The 17,391-nt window shown below is 39.9% G+C and overlaps 2 protein-coding genes across 2 annotated transcripts; one reads left to right on the plus strand and one right to left on the minus strand.

Moving 5' to 3' along the window:
- Nucleotides 1-907: 907 nt before the first annotated feature.
- Nucleotides 908-5,971, minus strand: tent5ab (terminal nucleotidyltransferase 5Ab). Its single transcript, XM_053642554.1, has 4 exons — nt 5,585-5,971; nt 4,200-4,269; nt 3,488-3,885; nt 908-2,136 (listed from the first exon to the last, which is right to left on the minus strand). The coding sequence occupies exons 3-4, from the start codon at nt 3,881-3,883 to the stop codon at nt 1,336-1,338; spliced, it is 1,197 nt and encodes a 398-aa protein (XP_053498529.1). The 5' UTR covers nt 3,884-3,885; nt 4,200-4,269; nt 5,585-5,971; the 3' UTR covers nt 908-1,335.
- Nucleotides 5,972-13,377: 7,406 nt separating this feature from the next.
- Nucleotides 13,378-17,207, plus strand: LOC128618897 (inactive serine protease 35). Its single transcript, XM_053642552.1, has 3 exons — nt 13,378-13,423; nt 13,570-13,738; nt 14,930-17,207. The coding sequence occupies exon 3, from the start codon at nt 14,944-14,946 to the stop codon at nt 16,138-16,140; it is 1,197 nt and encodes a 398-aa protein (XP_053498527.1). The 5' UTR covers nt 13,378-13,423; nt 13,570-13,738; nt 14,930-14,943; the 3' UTR covers nt 16,141-17,207.
- The last annotated feature ends 184 nt before the right edge of the window (nt 17,208-17,391 follow it).

A 17,391-nucleotide genomic window follows, 5' to 3' on the forward strand; every position in this document is an offset into this window, starting at 1 on the left:
TTTCTTTTTTTTAATCCTTTATCATCAAAACTCATCTGGAGTATAGCAACACATCTGGATTTATATCATATCTTTCAGTCAATAAGCTACTTAAAGGAGAAAAAAAATCAATATATACATCACGTCAGTGAATAAGCCGCATTAATATAATGAGCATTCTGAGACTTTGGAATTAAAGTTCTGACATTTTTTTTGGCAGGAATATGACTAATTATACCCGAGAATGTTGTTTATAGATGTACAAAGATATATAGTATATTGGAAAGTTGTATTTGAGGTGTAAAATAATGGCTCAAAATCTTAAAATCACAGATAGATCTGTAAAATTCTCCATTTTAGTATACGTGCATATTAGAGTTTGGCTAATGCTAAAATGAGAACACATCTGCTGCAATGTGGAAACATGACATTTTTATATTCACACTAAATCCAGAGCAAAGCTAGCAGGAATATTCTCCCTCTCTCTCTCTCTCTGTCCTGTCTCTTTATTTTCCTAATCAGAATCAGAGCTCGGTTTTAGCTCTCAGGCTCATGTTGCCAGTGTGATCTGTTTCTTCAGATTTTGGCGTCCACTGGAAACTGAACCGAGTGACCTTCTCTCTCTCCTCTCTCTCTCTCCGTTCTCGTCTCCCACCATTGCGTTCTCCCTCTTACTCTCTTGTGTAAAAAGTAATTTATGAACGTTCTTATACAGCCAGAAAGGTGTGGACTCTAATTCTTCTCCATGTTTTCTCTCTTGGAAATTAAAAACAAAAAAATCCCTCAGGCCAGCAAACCAAACCAAACCAAACCAACATCATGGTGATTGGTCGATTTTGATGTCATCTTTAGATCCCTGCTTCATGATTGGTTGCCTCAGAAGAAACCAAACCAAAAGGTGTCCCAAATAGACGTGATGCTAATTCTCTGAAAACAACAAAAGAACACCCATGTGTCAAACCACCATCCCATCTCGATTGGTCCATTTTCTCCATCTGTCATATAAAGTTCTGGTTCTGAATTCTGCTTCATATTTTTAAAGCACATGAAAAGCAGTATACAACAATCCAACGTTCAGGTCAGAAAAACCCAAGCGTTTCATCACATGGCTCCCGCTCTGTAATTGGTGGCTTCAGGTGAATTAAACTGGATTTAATAATTCGGAAAAAAGGATTTGTGCAGATCAAACCAAACCACAGCTGTCCAGATTGGTCCATTATACAATCGCTGATCTCTGATTGGTTGGATTTTCTTTCTCATCCCACGTGAGAAGTCATTCTGACTGGTCTGTGGTGCTGTCCATCATTAGCTCCACTTTGATTGGTTGACATGGAAACTATATTTTCAGCACGTGTCTCAGATGAACAAACAGAGCCAGACTTGTCCCGATTGGTCCGTTTCGCAGGTGTACACGTTCTGCACCTGAGCCACGCTGTAGTTGCTGAAGTTTCCGTCTTTGACGTACGGAGCGGGCTGGTAGTAGCACGTGACGTTTTCCACATTCGGGACGTCGCTGTGTTCAGCCAGCGCTCTCACAGCCATCGCAGCGATGATCTCGAGCACTCGGCATCTCTCGCGGTTCATCAGACACATGCTGCTCTCGCGCACCACGTCGTGCAGCATGCTCAGGTATGCAAACTTACACTCCTCCTGCCCGACGAAATGGCTCTGGAGGTATGACTCGAGCTTGCGATGCTGCTCAGATGCACGTGGGAAGTCAATGAAGAAGCGCGAGCACATGTAGCGCTGCAGCAGCTCTCGGTAGATGCCTTTTTCCTGTCGGTTTGGGGCTTGAAAGCCTCGCAGCAGCAGGTGGCAATATTTGAGCAAGCCTCCACCACGGATCTCTTCAGGGTTGTGAGTGACGATGAGACGCTGCCGGAGGTGATCCAGGGCCTCGGAGAAATCGCCGTACACGCTCTCGGCCAGGATGGACGGGTGGAACGAGACGCTCATGAGGTTCTCAAGAGAGCACTCGTAGAACAGAAGGAGCGAGTCCAAGCGGATCTGGAAGGAATCGACACTGAACTCGAACTGACGGCGCAGAGAGTCGACGAACTTCAGCTCCACATTCTTCCCGCTGTTATTGGACAGAGAGATCAGACTCCAGCGGTCCGAGTCATTACACACCTTCACCATCTTCTGAACATACGCCTCCTGAGAGAAACACAGAGAGAGAGAGAGAGTGAGAGAGAGAGAGAGAGAGAGAGAGAGAGAGAGACAATTTAAATGAAGTATTGAACTTGTACACATTCACAGATTCAGGTCCTTTAGTAGGTTCTTTAACAGGTTCTTGGCTTCCTGAAAAGGTCCTAGTTTGGAATCTTTTCTGATAGGAAAGAGCTCTGTTGTTCTACAGAAGTCTAGAACCCTTAACATGTCTTTGGTTGTCTCTCTAGGAGAACCTTTAAATGTTCTAAGAGTGTACATAATAAAGTGGTAACTCAGTGTAGGAATATAGAGTCACTGGATGACATAACATTTATGATTGTTACTCTTTCCTCCATCACATGACTATCACACGTTAGGCAACGTGACACAGTGGGAGAGTTTGCACATCGAGTCCAGAAAGTGGAAAATGTCTAGAGAGAGAGACGTTTATTATTTATTATTACTTGGACTGAATTTTTTCAGTTTGCACTAAACAAAGGTTTGTTTCAGTTTATAAAACATGCATAGAGGATTGGTTAAAACGCAGACAAGCCTGAAGTGGTGAACTATTCGCTTGTCATCTACACAGAGGAGCGACTTGTGAAAGCAGAACCCAGTGTTTTTCTCTCCCTTATCACTTCCGCTTCCTTCCACATACCCACAAGTTTTCGAATGTGTTATTACAGCATTAAGGTGCTGATTAATTTTCTGTAGCAGCTCTTTAAGCGTCTGTTCTAAGGGTTTAAAGGGTCTTCTTTGAACAGTGGACTAGTTCAACAAACAGACTTCATGTAAAAACCATAATGAACTTTCCTTTGCTTTTACACTATCCGTTGTTACTCAGATGAGGATGGATTCCCTTCTGAGTCTAGTTCCTCTCAAGGTTTTTTCCTCTTAACATCTTAGGGAGTTTTTCCTCACCATCGTCACCACTGGCTTGCTCATTACGGATTAATTCACACACTTAAAATCTGTATCCTGTGTTTATATGTTTCTGTAAAGCTGCTTTGAGACAATGTCCATTGTAAAACGTGCTATACAAATAAAATTGAATTGAATTGAATTTATCAGGGACGTGGATAGCGATGCGCTACATAAATGGATTAAAAAGTGTGTGTAATCATTGATATGGTAATATTTATAGAAGGAGCCTCCAGTGTCGAGTATGTGCACCAGCACTGCATCATAGGTAATGCACACAGGAATAACTCCATATAAACGTTCAACAATAAAATATTCACGAACATCACGTGTCATTCGAATGCATTTTCTCTGTTCTACCAGTCAGGTGTCTTTCATTAAGTTGTCAATGTTCTAGTAAAATACAAACGAGTGTTTGAGGACGGAGCTGAGTTACCTTTAGCGTGGATGGCGTTATTTTGGTCTTGTTCACTATTTCGGGCAGGAAGTCCAGGAGAGCGTCCAGCACGATGTCCTTGACAGTCTGGAAGTCCAGCTCATCCTTGAGCTTGGTGCAGAAGATCAAGTCCAGGTCTTTGTATCCTAAGCCGCTGTCCTCGTGCAGGACGTGACTAGCGGCCGAACCGTTTAGCCGAACTTCGCGTACACAGATGTTCTGCTCGGCCATTCTGCATCGCACGGCTTTAACGATGTCCCGCGGCTTCATCTGCAGCGTGGGGAAACTCCATCGGCCATGGATGGGGATGGACTCGGTGAGGACGGTGTCCAGACGCTTCACCTGCTCCCAGTTCAGCACGCTGCTGCGCTTCCTCTCCTTCCGCTCCTCGTCCATGTCTTCAGAAGATTTAATAATGAGTTTAACGAGGCTCACCAAGTCAAAAAACAATAAATCAAACCTATCGTTGTCAGTTTTCAATTAAAAAAATAGTTATTAGTAATTTCCTGAGCGAATAAACCGGTCAACTGAATTGATTCTTTTTCATTAAACGCTTTTTAAGCGAATGAAGCAAATTGATTTGAATAACAAATCCAAACTTTTACAAACGTTTTATCATCAGTGGGTTCAATAACTTGTTCCATCTAATCTGAACTTTCCCTCAGTGTGTGTTCAGTGGATCGGTTCAGTGTGGGCATTTCCCTTTCCTTACTTTTTCTCTGTTTGATGCAGGACGGTCTTCAGTGGACGTCCTCTACGCTCGCCTTTACATGACTGCAGCACTAGAGAAAGAAAGAAAAAAGACAGAGTTAATATCTCATTCTGTTGTGGTCCTGTTCCCATTAAAAGAGGGAGTAGAGGGGTGCCAATACTTATTGCAGAGTGATGGAATGCTTGAGAAATGGACAGAGTGTAGGTACATGTACACAGGTAGATAAACACCACTTAATGATAATCACAGTGTTGAGGACAGAGTGTTAATTACAGCTCTGTTTTTCTCTTTGCTTCATCAGTTACATCCTCAATTACTCCAGGTTTACAGGTTATACACACAGGAAACCACCAGCATGTAGAATTAACACCTCCAGTGTAGAATTAACACATAGTCTTCTTCCACATTACTACTACTGAATTAACACACGTATTAAGAAAATAAATGCATAAGTATTTGCACCCAGTGCAGCATTAAGTAGAATTCAGTGCCTAATGAACACATGTAGCGTAGAATTAATGCATATGTTAATTCATGTTTGCAGCGTGGAATTAACACCTACAGTATTGGAATAATGTACAGTATTGGATTAACACCAACAGTGCAGAATTAACTTAGCCAGTTAACACTTCTAATACTGAATGAACACGTACATTATTAAAATAAAGAGAACTGAATTAACACCTACAGTACACGAGACCTATAGTGTACAATTATTCTGTACTTGAATTCACTTCGCACTGATGAATTAACACACACACACCGTAACCATAATTAACACAGTACTGGGTCGACATCTACGGTGTACAATTACCATATGCAGTACTGACTTAACATGTACAGTACTAAAGTCATACATAATTGTGTAGAATTACTGCAAACACTCATTCATATTTGCAATGATGAATTAACACCAACAACATTCAACACACACTGAACTCATGCTTGCAGCATTTTAATTAACACCTACATCATTGTATTTAATTAACAACTACAGTATAGAATTAATGCATGCAGTATTAACACTCTACACACCCACTGTGTAGAACTAACCTCTGCAGTAATTAACACCTACACTGTAGAATTGATGCAAACAACATTGACAAGTGAACAGTATTGAATTGACACCTGTACAGTCTATTGATAGTGTGTGTGTGTGTGTGTGTGTGTGTGTGTGTGTGTGTTCAGTGTAAATGTGTTATATTAACACAAACACTGCAGGAGTTAATGCCGTACTAATTTACTTGTACTGTGTGTGTGTGTGTGTGTGTGTGTGTGTGTGTTTGTCTGTCTTGAGTGTCAGTGTGTGTAGAATCATTAACACAAAACATGGCTATAGTTAAGCTGTGTGTGCGTGTGTGTGTGTGTGTGTAACTCTTACTTACCTCTGTGTAGTGAGTTGTGTCTCCTCCATGCTGCTGCTCCACTCGTCTGCTCTCTCTCTCTCGCTCTACTCTTGCAAAGACTGAGTGTTGAGGGCTGTGATTGACAGCTCATTCAGCCAATAGTGAAGTGGCATCCGTGAAGCCCCGCCCACTTCTGATAAACACGGCTCGGTTTAATTAATTTAAATAATTTTCTTCCTCTATTTCTTTTTGCTTTGCATTAACAGAAATGCATACTTATTCATGGTTATAGAACACAGAGACACACGATTTAGTTAAAAATGAGGAAATTATATTACATTTTTAAAAAGTTACAAATCACCTATTGTTTACTTTTAATGAAATTATTACTAAATTTAAAAAGTGCGGTGCCTTCATTATTGCGTGGAAAAGAGAGAAACTGTGCTGCAGGGCCCTCTAGAGGAGAGAGAGAGAGAGAGAGAGAGAGAGAGAGAGAGAGAGAGAGAGAGAGAGAGAGCAATAAAACGAAAGGATTTTACAAAGTAATGTTTTTATTTTTACTTTATTTGTTTTAAAATCTAAAACAAAACTTACTTATCATTATTATTATTAACTTTACTTATTATATCAATAAATCACTAGAGAGAGATTATATCAGTATTAGGGGGAAAAAGAAATGACCATTAATAGTCACCACAAATTAGCATAAATTATCAGAACTTATCATAAATTAGCACCATGTTATTAAATGTTGTTCATGTAGTGATACTGATTATCAGAATTCCACAAGATTACCAACATACCATCACAATGACAGTGTGTGTGTGTGTGTGCATTCTCTCCTACTACAAAAAGCATAACAGAAGAAAGTGTGCAGTGAATCTGACCACCACAGCGTTATAAACATCCCTATCAGTGTTACCATCTCTTTCTCACACACACACACACACACACACACACACACACACACACACACACACACACACACACACATACAAAGAAAGAACCAGGTTGTTTTGACAGAATACCTAAAAAAGCAGAAGCTCTGTGTGTGTGTGTGTGTGTGTGTGTGTGTATGTGTGTATGTGTGTTTCAGTTTTGAAGTGCTGTATGACCTCCATAAGAGGAACATGCACTTCCTCTTGAAGTTTACTCAGCTTAACCAGACAGAATTACACGCTCATGCCTCTTTAAGCTTTGTCACCCTATTCCCTACACCCTATACACCACACCCTACATCCTACTTACTATACCCTCCACCCTATTCCCTACACCCTATACACCAGGCCCTACATCCTACTCACTATACCCCCCACCCTATACCCTACACCCTATACCCTACACCCTTCACCATATACACTACACCCTACATCCTACTCTTTATACCCTAATCTCTATACCCTATACCCTACACCCGACACCCTACTCCCCATAACCAACTCACTTCACCCTATACCCTACACCTTATACCCCACACCCCACACCCTATACCCCCCACACCGTACATCCTACTCCCTACATCATACTCCCTACAACCTACATCCTGCTCCCTACATCCTACACCCTACATCCTACGCCTTACACCCTATACCCCCACACCTTACATCCTACTCCCTACACCCTACATCCTGCTCTCTACATCCTACACCCTACTTCCTATACCCTACTCCCCATACCCTACACTCTACAGTACATCCTACACCCTACACCAGGACTCTTCAGTCTTATCCATAAAGGGCCGGTGTGACTGCAGGCTTTCATTCCAGCCAAACACCTGCTTCCACTTGTTCAATCAGTTCATCTTAGTTTCCAATCATCTATCAATTGTGTCTCCAATTTGGCTGGAATGAAAGCCTGCAGCTATACTGGGCTTTTGAGGATAAGACTGAAAAATCCAGCTTTTTACCATACACTGGAGAATCACAAAGAGAAGAATGAGTGTGAACTTCCCAAATCACCTGCCCTATTCACTATATAGTGCACATACTGTAAACACCATCATCACGATCCAAAATCATAAATTCATGATTAGAAATAGCACTGAGATTAGGAGAATACAGCTGGGGCACTGGTTGGGATCACTGAGACACTCACTTGGTGGTCCATCATTTCGGTCTAGTGCAGAATGTCACTGTGAGGATACATACAGTTTTTTTTTTCAATATTTTTTTATAAGTTCATTAAACTTAATAGATTTGTTGTTGTTGACTTAACGAGTATGCGCTCTCTCCACTCAGCTGGAAAAAGAGAAGGAAAAGTGGAGCAGTTATTAGATTTATATGGATTGCGTTAATTGAAAGTAAATAAACGAGTGCCTCATTAGTGTTTAATCATGTGCAGTATGTTGTGATGGGAGTTGGTGGGGGGACAGACAGACAGGTTGTCATGGCACCCATGAGAGGAAGTAAAGTGGCTTATGTGTTTTTGCTGAGTTAGTGCAACCTCAGCCGAGTGCATTTCCTGAAACTTTGTGGTTTAACACAAACACACATTTAAAAAGTTGTTATTTACAGCTTCATCCAAATCATTATTTTGTTAAAAAATCTAATTGAAAATATGGAAGTTTATAGCATGCCCATGATCATTTATTCATTTCTAATAATCTTAATGTGCAGTGTTTGAGTCACACATACACAAGGGCGTGTGTGTTGAGAATACTGCTGAAGCTCTGACAGTTTAAAATTCTTTGAACTGCATCTGCAAACAATATTAATTATATATATATATATATATATATATATATATATATATATATATATATATATATATATATATATATAAACAAATAAAGAAATACATTTTAAATGCAAATATTTTAAGTAGTTTTTGAGATTCCTCTTATACCATGGCAAGTTGCCAACAGTTACAATTTTTAATTTATTAATAACCAACAAGTTGTACATTAACTGTTTATAGTTCCATTTAATTTTATTGAACATCTGCAAGACTCGAGTCTTCAGGACAAAGGAGTTTACACTTGTGGTTTCTCGGTAAGAGAGAGAAAAGAGAGAGGGCTGGTGAGGGAACGACTGTTTATAGCTGCTATAACGTGTGAACAATGTGGAATTAATTTGTTTCGTCCGACAACATTAAATGTAGGAAAAGTATGACATTCTTTATTATACAACAGTTAGTTCCGGTTCATCAATTTGATTGGTCAAGTGATGTTCCAAGAGTGCCTATACTTCCTTGTAACGGCACTGTATGTATCACTCCGCTCGTCTGGTTCAACGTGTAATATTCAACTTTCCAGTTCCTTCGAAGAACTTTAGGTTACTATGGTAGAGTTAGTGACATCAGCAGCAGACGTGGCAAACAGTACTGTTCAGGAATATAACTTTTGAGATAAAATTTGAAACTTTGTCAGCTGAAGAGGAAAAAAAAGGAGGGAAGCTAATTTTACCAGAAGCACCTTTGACGGGAATGTACAAATCCATGTGAGCTAGCTAGCTAGTCATTATAAAGTTATAAAGTAAGGCTTATTTGGGATCTATTTCTGCTAGAGGAGCAAAACTAAACAGGACATTTGTCATATTGTGTCTAAAATGAGACAATATTCAATTTTCTTGTTTATAGAACTATTGGATAAAAGTTCTGATATATTGCATATTTAGTATAACTACAATCCTGCTCCTGCAATATTGCTTAAATAAATTATATTCATTGATAAATTTCTGTTATATAAGAGGAATAAAAAAAACTGCAGGTTTAACACAAGTAGAACTCAACACCAACAGGAACTTACTTCAAACAGGAAGGAACATATTGAGGAAAAATTATCTCAGACATTTGACCTTGCTCTGACCTTGACCCTGTTTAGATCAATTGCAAATTCTAATCAGTTCATCCGCTGGTTATAAACATTCCTACAAACATTCAACCACTAGTTAGTGAGATTGTGCTAACGAGAATCTCAGACAGATGCACAAATGGACCACTGGAAAACATAATAAAAAATAATGTATGCAAATATTCATGCACATTTCCTACATCATTTCACACAATAACTGCTTAGCAGAAACATTTAGAAAATCTGAGTGTCATTAGATATTAAAATTTCAGGATGCGTGGATTTCTGAACTTTCCAAATAACAATTAATGGTATTTAAATAGTGTAATCCATCCTAAAAATCATTTTATACAGTTATAAGTATTCCGTTGTCATCTTAATAATATGCATGATATTTACTAATCAGTTTTTAGTTAAGTACAGTCCAGTAGAGTTTGTTCAGAGCAGGGATGCAGATTTATAATCAGATTCTGTCTTGCTGCTGTAACATGGTAATCTCATGACCCATAATCAAACGTTTTCATTCGCAGCTTGATTTATGAGGCCTCAATTGACCTGTTGTGAATTGTAGTGAAGTTTCATTTGTGTGTGTGTCTGAGTGTGTGTGTGTGTGTGTGTGTGAGATGATTTTCAGTGTGTAAAGGAGCCGCCATGTTAATAATTCGATGTCACTCCCTTTTCCAGTTTGAAGTTTAAAGCTAAAAAATTATCCGAACTCTGGAACAACCTGCGAGTTCAGCACTGAGTCATGACTTGGAAGGAAAAACCTTATTTATCTTAATATAAACTTTAATATCACACAGACAGACAGACACACACGCACACACGCACGCACACACACACACACACACACACACACACACACACACACACACACACACTGCAGGTATGAGAGTGCGGTTTGGGCGTGTAGTTTACCACAACAAAGTTTTTAGTTTTTTTAATAGCAGCAATTTTTATTCCTTTTACACCAAAGCAATTTGCCTACAATTCAAATATTTTATTTATTAAAGAATGCCATGTCATACTTTTTATCAATTTAATGTTGTGAAACAAGTTAGTTCCTGTTGTCACTTACGTTATAACAGCTATAAACAATTGTTTATACTCCTCTGTCCTGAATATGCAGGAAAACTTAAAGTTACAGCTTTACCTCTGACTCGTACAAAGCACTGACACTGGAGACTTTTTTCCTTACAGGAATCTTCACCATTTTAATGATTATCCCTATATGTGGACCGTCCTGAATAAGCTGTTACTGCAGCAACGATAACACAGTGGAATGAGCGCAAAATAATGTTTAAACAATTAATAATAATAATTTCAGTTTTACACATGAACAGATGGATTTATATTGGATGAGTTCCACGGGGTTAATTCTTCACCGATGGATGGATTGGGGGAGGGCGGGTGGTATTGGTTACCACCAGGCTTTTCCTTTAAATATAAGCCAATTTTTGATAGAAAAGAAGAGGAGTTGCTTCTCTGCTGGTTCTCTAGAAGAGAAGAGGAGGGTATATTTCGAGTCAATGCATGTTGTAGCACAGAGTCATGATTTAAATAAAAGATGGAAAAAGAGAAGGAGGACTGAAGAATGAAATATGAAGATAAACTATAGAGATAAACGCCTTATGCTCCATTTTCTTCATGAGCGAATGAGAGAAAAATGTGGCTTGTGTTGAGAAATCTGACATGAAGTAGCAGTTCAGTATGTGATTACTGAAATAATAACACCAGCTCAGCCAGGAGCTCTGCTGATATGGGAAAGAGCATTTTCCCAGAAACGTTTGGGAGTTAAACACAAATATCAGACTGGAAGATTTCTCTGCCAATGAAAATAATGACATTTATAAATATATATGGAGGCGCTATGGCGTTTGTTCCCTCAGCAAAACTTAGCATCATGTATAAAATAATTGGCTAATATTTGAGTTGTTAGCTGTGTGGTTTTCGCAACTGTGCTAGCATCGTACACTCTCTGTGGTAAACAATGAGTCGAGTTAGGATCTTTGTTTTAAAAGATCCAGCAGTTGCAGGACTTTCTGACCCCCACTGTACTGTATTTTGCTCAGTTTTGTTAGCATTCCTGCATCGCTGTCTGTTGTGAATCCATTGTTAGCACACAACTGGTTAGCTAGCTAGCTTTAACCTAAAATGAGGGGCTCCAGAGCATTATTCTCAGAGTCTCAGAAGTTCCAGTTCCTGCCCCTTGTGCCACTGTAACCAATCATTTACACCAGTGTGAAGGTTGGATAAAAGGATTAGGTTAGATGTTAAAATGAGATTTGATCAGGCTTTGTTTATAACAGGCTTTTAGATTAGATCAAGGTAAAGATGAGAAATAGATTAGATTAGATTAGGGTAGAGGTGAGGATTCAATTATAATGGGGTAGAGGTTAAGATTGAATTATACCAAGGTGAACATTAGGATTAGATTAGATTAGGATTAACTTGTACCTCGACTTAATCTAGTACCAGTTTTAAGGTAGAGACTAGAATTACATTAGATTAGATCATCATAAACATGAAAATGTACATTAGGATTAGATTATCATAGAGATTAGGATTTGATTATATATTAGAAAATATCTAATCTAATCCTAATCTCTGTGGTAAATATTAGAATAAAGATGAGGATTAGACTGAAATAGAGACCGGGATTATCATTCAAAAAATTAGAGTATATTGAGATAAGGATTAGTATTAGATTAGACTAACACTCTCTCTCTCTCTTAAATTTTATTTGTTAAACATCTGACTAATGGATTTACTACCCACTAAAAGCTTTTTAATGTGCTTTTGGGAAGTTTTGATGATCTGAGACACTCTGTGTGTGTGTGTGGGTGTGTGTGTGTGTGTGTGTGTGTGTGTGTGTGTGTGTGTGTGTGTGTTAGCTTCAGGAACCCTTCATTAAACGGTATGTGTATTCACTAACCAACACAAGTGCTCCTCAGTAAGAGGATGTTAGTTTACACACACTTTCAGGATCAAGCTTCAAAGCTGTCACTCGTCTAAAGTTCTCAGGAGCTTATAGTGTTTGTGTGTATGTAAAAAGTCCCTCAGAAACACAGGAAGTGATCTGTCTTCCTATCTGTGGTTGTGCAGTGTACACCAAAAGCCTTTCTGCAAACGAAAACGATCACTAATGTGTTAAAAAAAAAAAAAAAAAAAAAAAAAAAAAAAAGCCCCAGAAAACTTCATCTCTGTACATACTGCGTACAAACCTCCTTACTTATGTATCTCTGCCATTAGTTTGGTCCAGAGTGCTTTCTTTCATAAAGACCAAAAAACAACAGCTGTTTTATGGAATACAGCACGGTGGTTTCAGATCCAGCCTTACTAAGTACAAATATGAGAAGATAAGTGTTGGTTACTCTGATTATTCCTTTACCATTCAAACGACCTCTGCCTGATTAGCATCTAGCTAACGACTCTTCAATACACACTGTTGTTTTTATTATTTCGATTGTTATAGTTCCACAGATGGACAGACAGACAGAGAGAGAGAGAGAGAGAGAGAGAGAGGTTTTCATGAAAATAAAGAAAACCCTAGGATCTAATTCAAGTGGTGACAATTTTATTTTAGAGATATAGGATAAAGTCAAAAGTCCTCATTTTAGATTTGGCTGGACAGGGGCTCAAAGATAAATTTGGGATAAATGCAGGATAAATTTGGAGCTCACTGACAGAAAGTGTACTAACAACACACACCCAAGTTATCTGTGTGTATTAGTGTAAAGTTGTGTACATAAATAACAAAACACGTTTTTTTTAAACTGAAAAATCGCTAGCTGGTGTCCTATTCGTGCTAGTATGAGGAAAATGGCGATGTGAACACTGTAACCTTAGCAACGCTCTTAGCAGTCCTGGCTAGTATAGGCTAACTAACTAAACCTAGTAGGCTTTATAGATTAGATGTATTATCATCAATAACGCAGATGAAATAAAGGTTTGTATAACTCTGCTGAAGATGAAGAGGAGGAGGAGGAGGTTTGGCTTCGTTGTATCTCTGGAGGCAGAAGAATCCAGAGAATTTGGAGGAGGATGATTCAAGCTGCTTGTGTCACAGAGCCCGTCTCTCATTTAAAGTGAGACAAAAACGTTGCTCTTTTATTGTCTTTCGTTTCTGATTTTGTTCCTTATGATGAGTAAAGTGTGTGAGAGAGATGTTTAGTGTTGCTTGGACGTTGTTTTTGTACACTAAGACGAGTTTTCTTCACGTTAAACCCTGCAGCTTTTCTGATGAGGCGACGGATTCAATCGTTTGTGATTCGCGAATCGATTCCCAAAGAGTCGATCCAAAAGAACCGGTTCACTCCCATATCCCCATATCTTGCGTTTGGCATTGATGTGACGCCTGAGTTGCGAAATCTGGGAAATCTGCGGTTCAGAGCAGCTCAGAGGTACGTGTTTAACTTCTTTTACTCATCCTGTATAACTGTGTCTATTCAGAGAATTAGGGACATTTGTGAAATGATGACATTGTAGAATAGAGATTTATTGTTGGAGGCAGTGGAGACTCTTTACATCCTTTATGTTCGCTTGCTTTAGTTGGTTTCTGCACCTCATCCTCTCACAATCCCATGAAATAAATATATACATTTTTAAAAATTAGTAAAAATCATCTCATCAATATGGCACATTTAACTGCAGTGATTTACTGTAGCTCTCAGCACTTCCCTTACGGAAAAGTCACATGAATTAACAATCAGATCATTAACAGCAGGTGTGAATTTTACACGTGGTTTTCAGACGTGCTTATACACGTTTCACACGTTTATAAACACGCATATATAGTTGTGTGTTTCCCCTATGATTTGTCATGCTTTTAAACAGGACACATTGTTCATGTGTGTTTACCTGTGCAGGGTCAGGGGCATGAAATGGTTAAAAGCACCTGCACATGTTTTTCAGGTGTGTGATTAGTTCACAGTAAAACTCGTATTTAATTCACACTATACCACACAACATTTTTACACTACGTTCACCAAGGCGTCCTGCAACAAGGAGCCAATAAAATGTTATTGTTTAATACACATGAGAAGCTCCAGCTTTCACTCCAGCTGCCTGCAGTGTGTGTGTGTGAGACTTCTACTTACTTCTGTTACTTCCTTTGTCATCCATTAACACATTTTTCTCAACTACACAACATTTCTTACAAATACCTGCCAAATCTCTGATTTCACAACTTTTCCATAAAATTTTATATAGATATATAAATAAAAAAAAACTCAGCCTGGCCCTAAATGAACACCACAGTCGATTTGCTTTAGGTGTTTCCAACAGCGTTCCATAACCTTTTAGGGAACTCTTAAAGAGAACCACACAGTTCCTGGATGAGTTCCTGTTCTGTCATCCTGTTGAGACTGATGTGGAAAGTACCACAAGCATGCAACAGTTATTTAAGTGAAAAATACAACATGGAGGAGACTCACATCTGGTTTCCAAAGTTCTGTGGAGAGTTCTTCAGCAAGGTCCTGCAATGAAAACCTGCCTCTTATAGTCACTAACCTGATTTTAAACACAGAACGTACTTCTTTTTGTCATGTTCAGCTCATGCTTTCTCATGGTCTTCTCATCTCTTTCTCTTTCAGGTTGAGGAAGAACAATGTTTCATCTTCCTCTTTATCTCCTGCTCACCATCACTCCCTTGGTTCCATTTTCATTTGCAGTAAATAAGGACCTCCACAGCTGGAGTGGCAATAACGTTCCTCTGCTTGTGGACAGGAACACGGTGCAACTCCCGAGCCCCACATTCAGTGATGGAAAATCTGGAGAATTGGTTGCAGTATGTGGGATCGCGTGCCAGAGGAACCTACCAGAACCTGGAACCACGGAACTGGAGCGTCTCCTCGCCTACGAGACGTTTTACGAGAACGGAACTCGGACTCTGACAGAGGTGGAGTTGCAGGATGTGAGGAACACCTCGTCCTCCTCTCTCGCCGTTCTCTCACGCAGGAAACGGGAGGTGTATGGCACAGACGGGCGCTTTGTCATGGCAGACAAGCGCTTCGTCACCAACTTCCCATTCTCGGCATCAGTGAAGCTTTCAATGGGGTGCTCTGGGATTTTAGTGTCGCCCAAACACGTGCTGACAGCGGCACACTGCGTCCACGACGGTCGTGGATACCGAAGGAGGTTAAAGAGGTTGCGTGTGGGTGCGATGAGGCTATGGAGAAACACTGGGAGGAGGAGGAGAAACAAAACGGAGGGAGAAAGTAAGAGGAAACAGAAGAAGAGAAAAGGAAAGAAGAGGAAGAATCGGAGCAAGCAGAAATCCTTTGAAAATTCCAAGCAGGAATTTCCACGGCTCCGGTGGACACGTGTGAAGCAAACGTACGTACCACGAGGCTGGATAAGCGACGTAGGAAAGGAGGTGACGCTCGATTACGACTATGCCCTCCTGGAGCTGAAGCGCAGCCTCCCGATGAAGCACATGGATTTGGGCGTGGTCCCACATGTCACACGGATCCACTTCTCCGGTTTCGACGATGACCACGCGGGGAAGATGGTGTACAGGTTCTGCTCGGTGATGCAGGAGTCCGGCGATCTGATGTACCAGCACTGTGACGCACAGAGAGGCTCAAATGGTGCAGGAGTGTACGTGAGACTCCGTAAGACACCTACGAAGGCTGAGGGGAAATGGAGGAGGAAAGTGATCGGCGTGTTTTCGGGACACAGGAGCGTGAAGGAAGGGAACGGCACACACGTGGACTACAACGTAGCGGTGAGAATCACGCCGGCAAAGCTCGCCCAGATTTGCCTTTGGATCCACGGAGAGGCCAAGCAGTGCGCTTCAAACTGAGACGACACCGTCAATGTCGAGTGCTAAAATTTCTTCCAGGTGAAAAGCAGAATTTATGCAGTATTCCACTTTATCACAAATGCAGTCCATCAGCCACATCTGTATTCTGTTCTTTAGTTAGTGCACATTTATACGTTTAAACGTGAAAGTAGAATTACATCAACATCTTTATTACTTCCAGCTTTCTGGTACAATTCCGCTTTTACCCTGAGTTCACCCTCGCAAGCAACAGGCTATCATTCATTCTCTATATGTCACTACCCAGAGACATTTGATTTGAGATTCTCTCAATTTTATGCAAATCAGGTATGACTCACTAACCAAAAATCAGCTCAAATGATTTCTCAGACCAACCCTACGGCACACGCGATCTGACCTTTCTTCAGTTCCTCTCTCACAACTTTAGTTCCTACCTGTTATTAGTTCCTGTTTGACGCAAATGGAAGAAACACCTATCACCTTGGTTTAATATTATCCTGTCACACAGAACCTTTCATTAGAGACATTACGAAGAAATAAAGCTTTTAAGGAAGTATCAGAGATCGTTGGTGACTCTGGCGAATGTGCATGTTGCTAGTACATTTCGCTTGATTTCTTAATCTGCCAATGCAACTTGTCGCTCGCAGAACACAAAGGTGCGTGTTTTTAAAACGTCATTTCTGAATTCAAACATTCCCACCTCAGGTTATCTTGTGTGAAATACCAACATGCCGTCTTCGGCTACACCGCGTAGTTTAGCTCATGTTTATAAAGGACAGGATGTACCACTGTGCCGTAAACCACATCACAGTCAAAGATTTCAGAATCAGTAGGCTTCGATTTGATTTGGGACACGGCCACACTACAGTGGACACTTCAGTGTAGGGCGTGTCATTTTGAACACTGTATGCATCAAAAAAGATCAAGATTATTATTTGAATGCATTTAGGAACAAAATATTTTTAAAAAATAATAATAAAAAAAACCTTTACGTGATCGTTATTCAATGTTCACAATATTGTTACCAAGTTGTACAGAAGTGACAGTTCGGTCCTTCCTCCCCCTCCACCTTCCCTTTTTAACTTCATAAAACACAATGAAAAAATTATGGGAATCCCTTCTCTGAAGACACACCTTAGAGGACACCATCTTTCAAAGTGAACACTTTCTTTTGTTCCTAGATCAGAAATGGTGCCTACATAGGGGGTCTCCTCTCAAACGGAGCACAGGTGCTGATATTTTGTTTACATTAACCATATTATTTTAAACATA

Source organism: Ictalurus furcatus, chromosome 15 (assembly GCF_023375685.1).
Source record: "Ictalurus furcatus strain D&B chromosome 15, Billie_1.0, whole genome shotgun sequence".
NCBI classification, from domain to species: domain Eukaryota; kingdom Metazoa; phylum Chordata; class Actinopteri; order Siluriformes; family Ictaluridae; genus Ictalurus; species Ictalurus furcatus.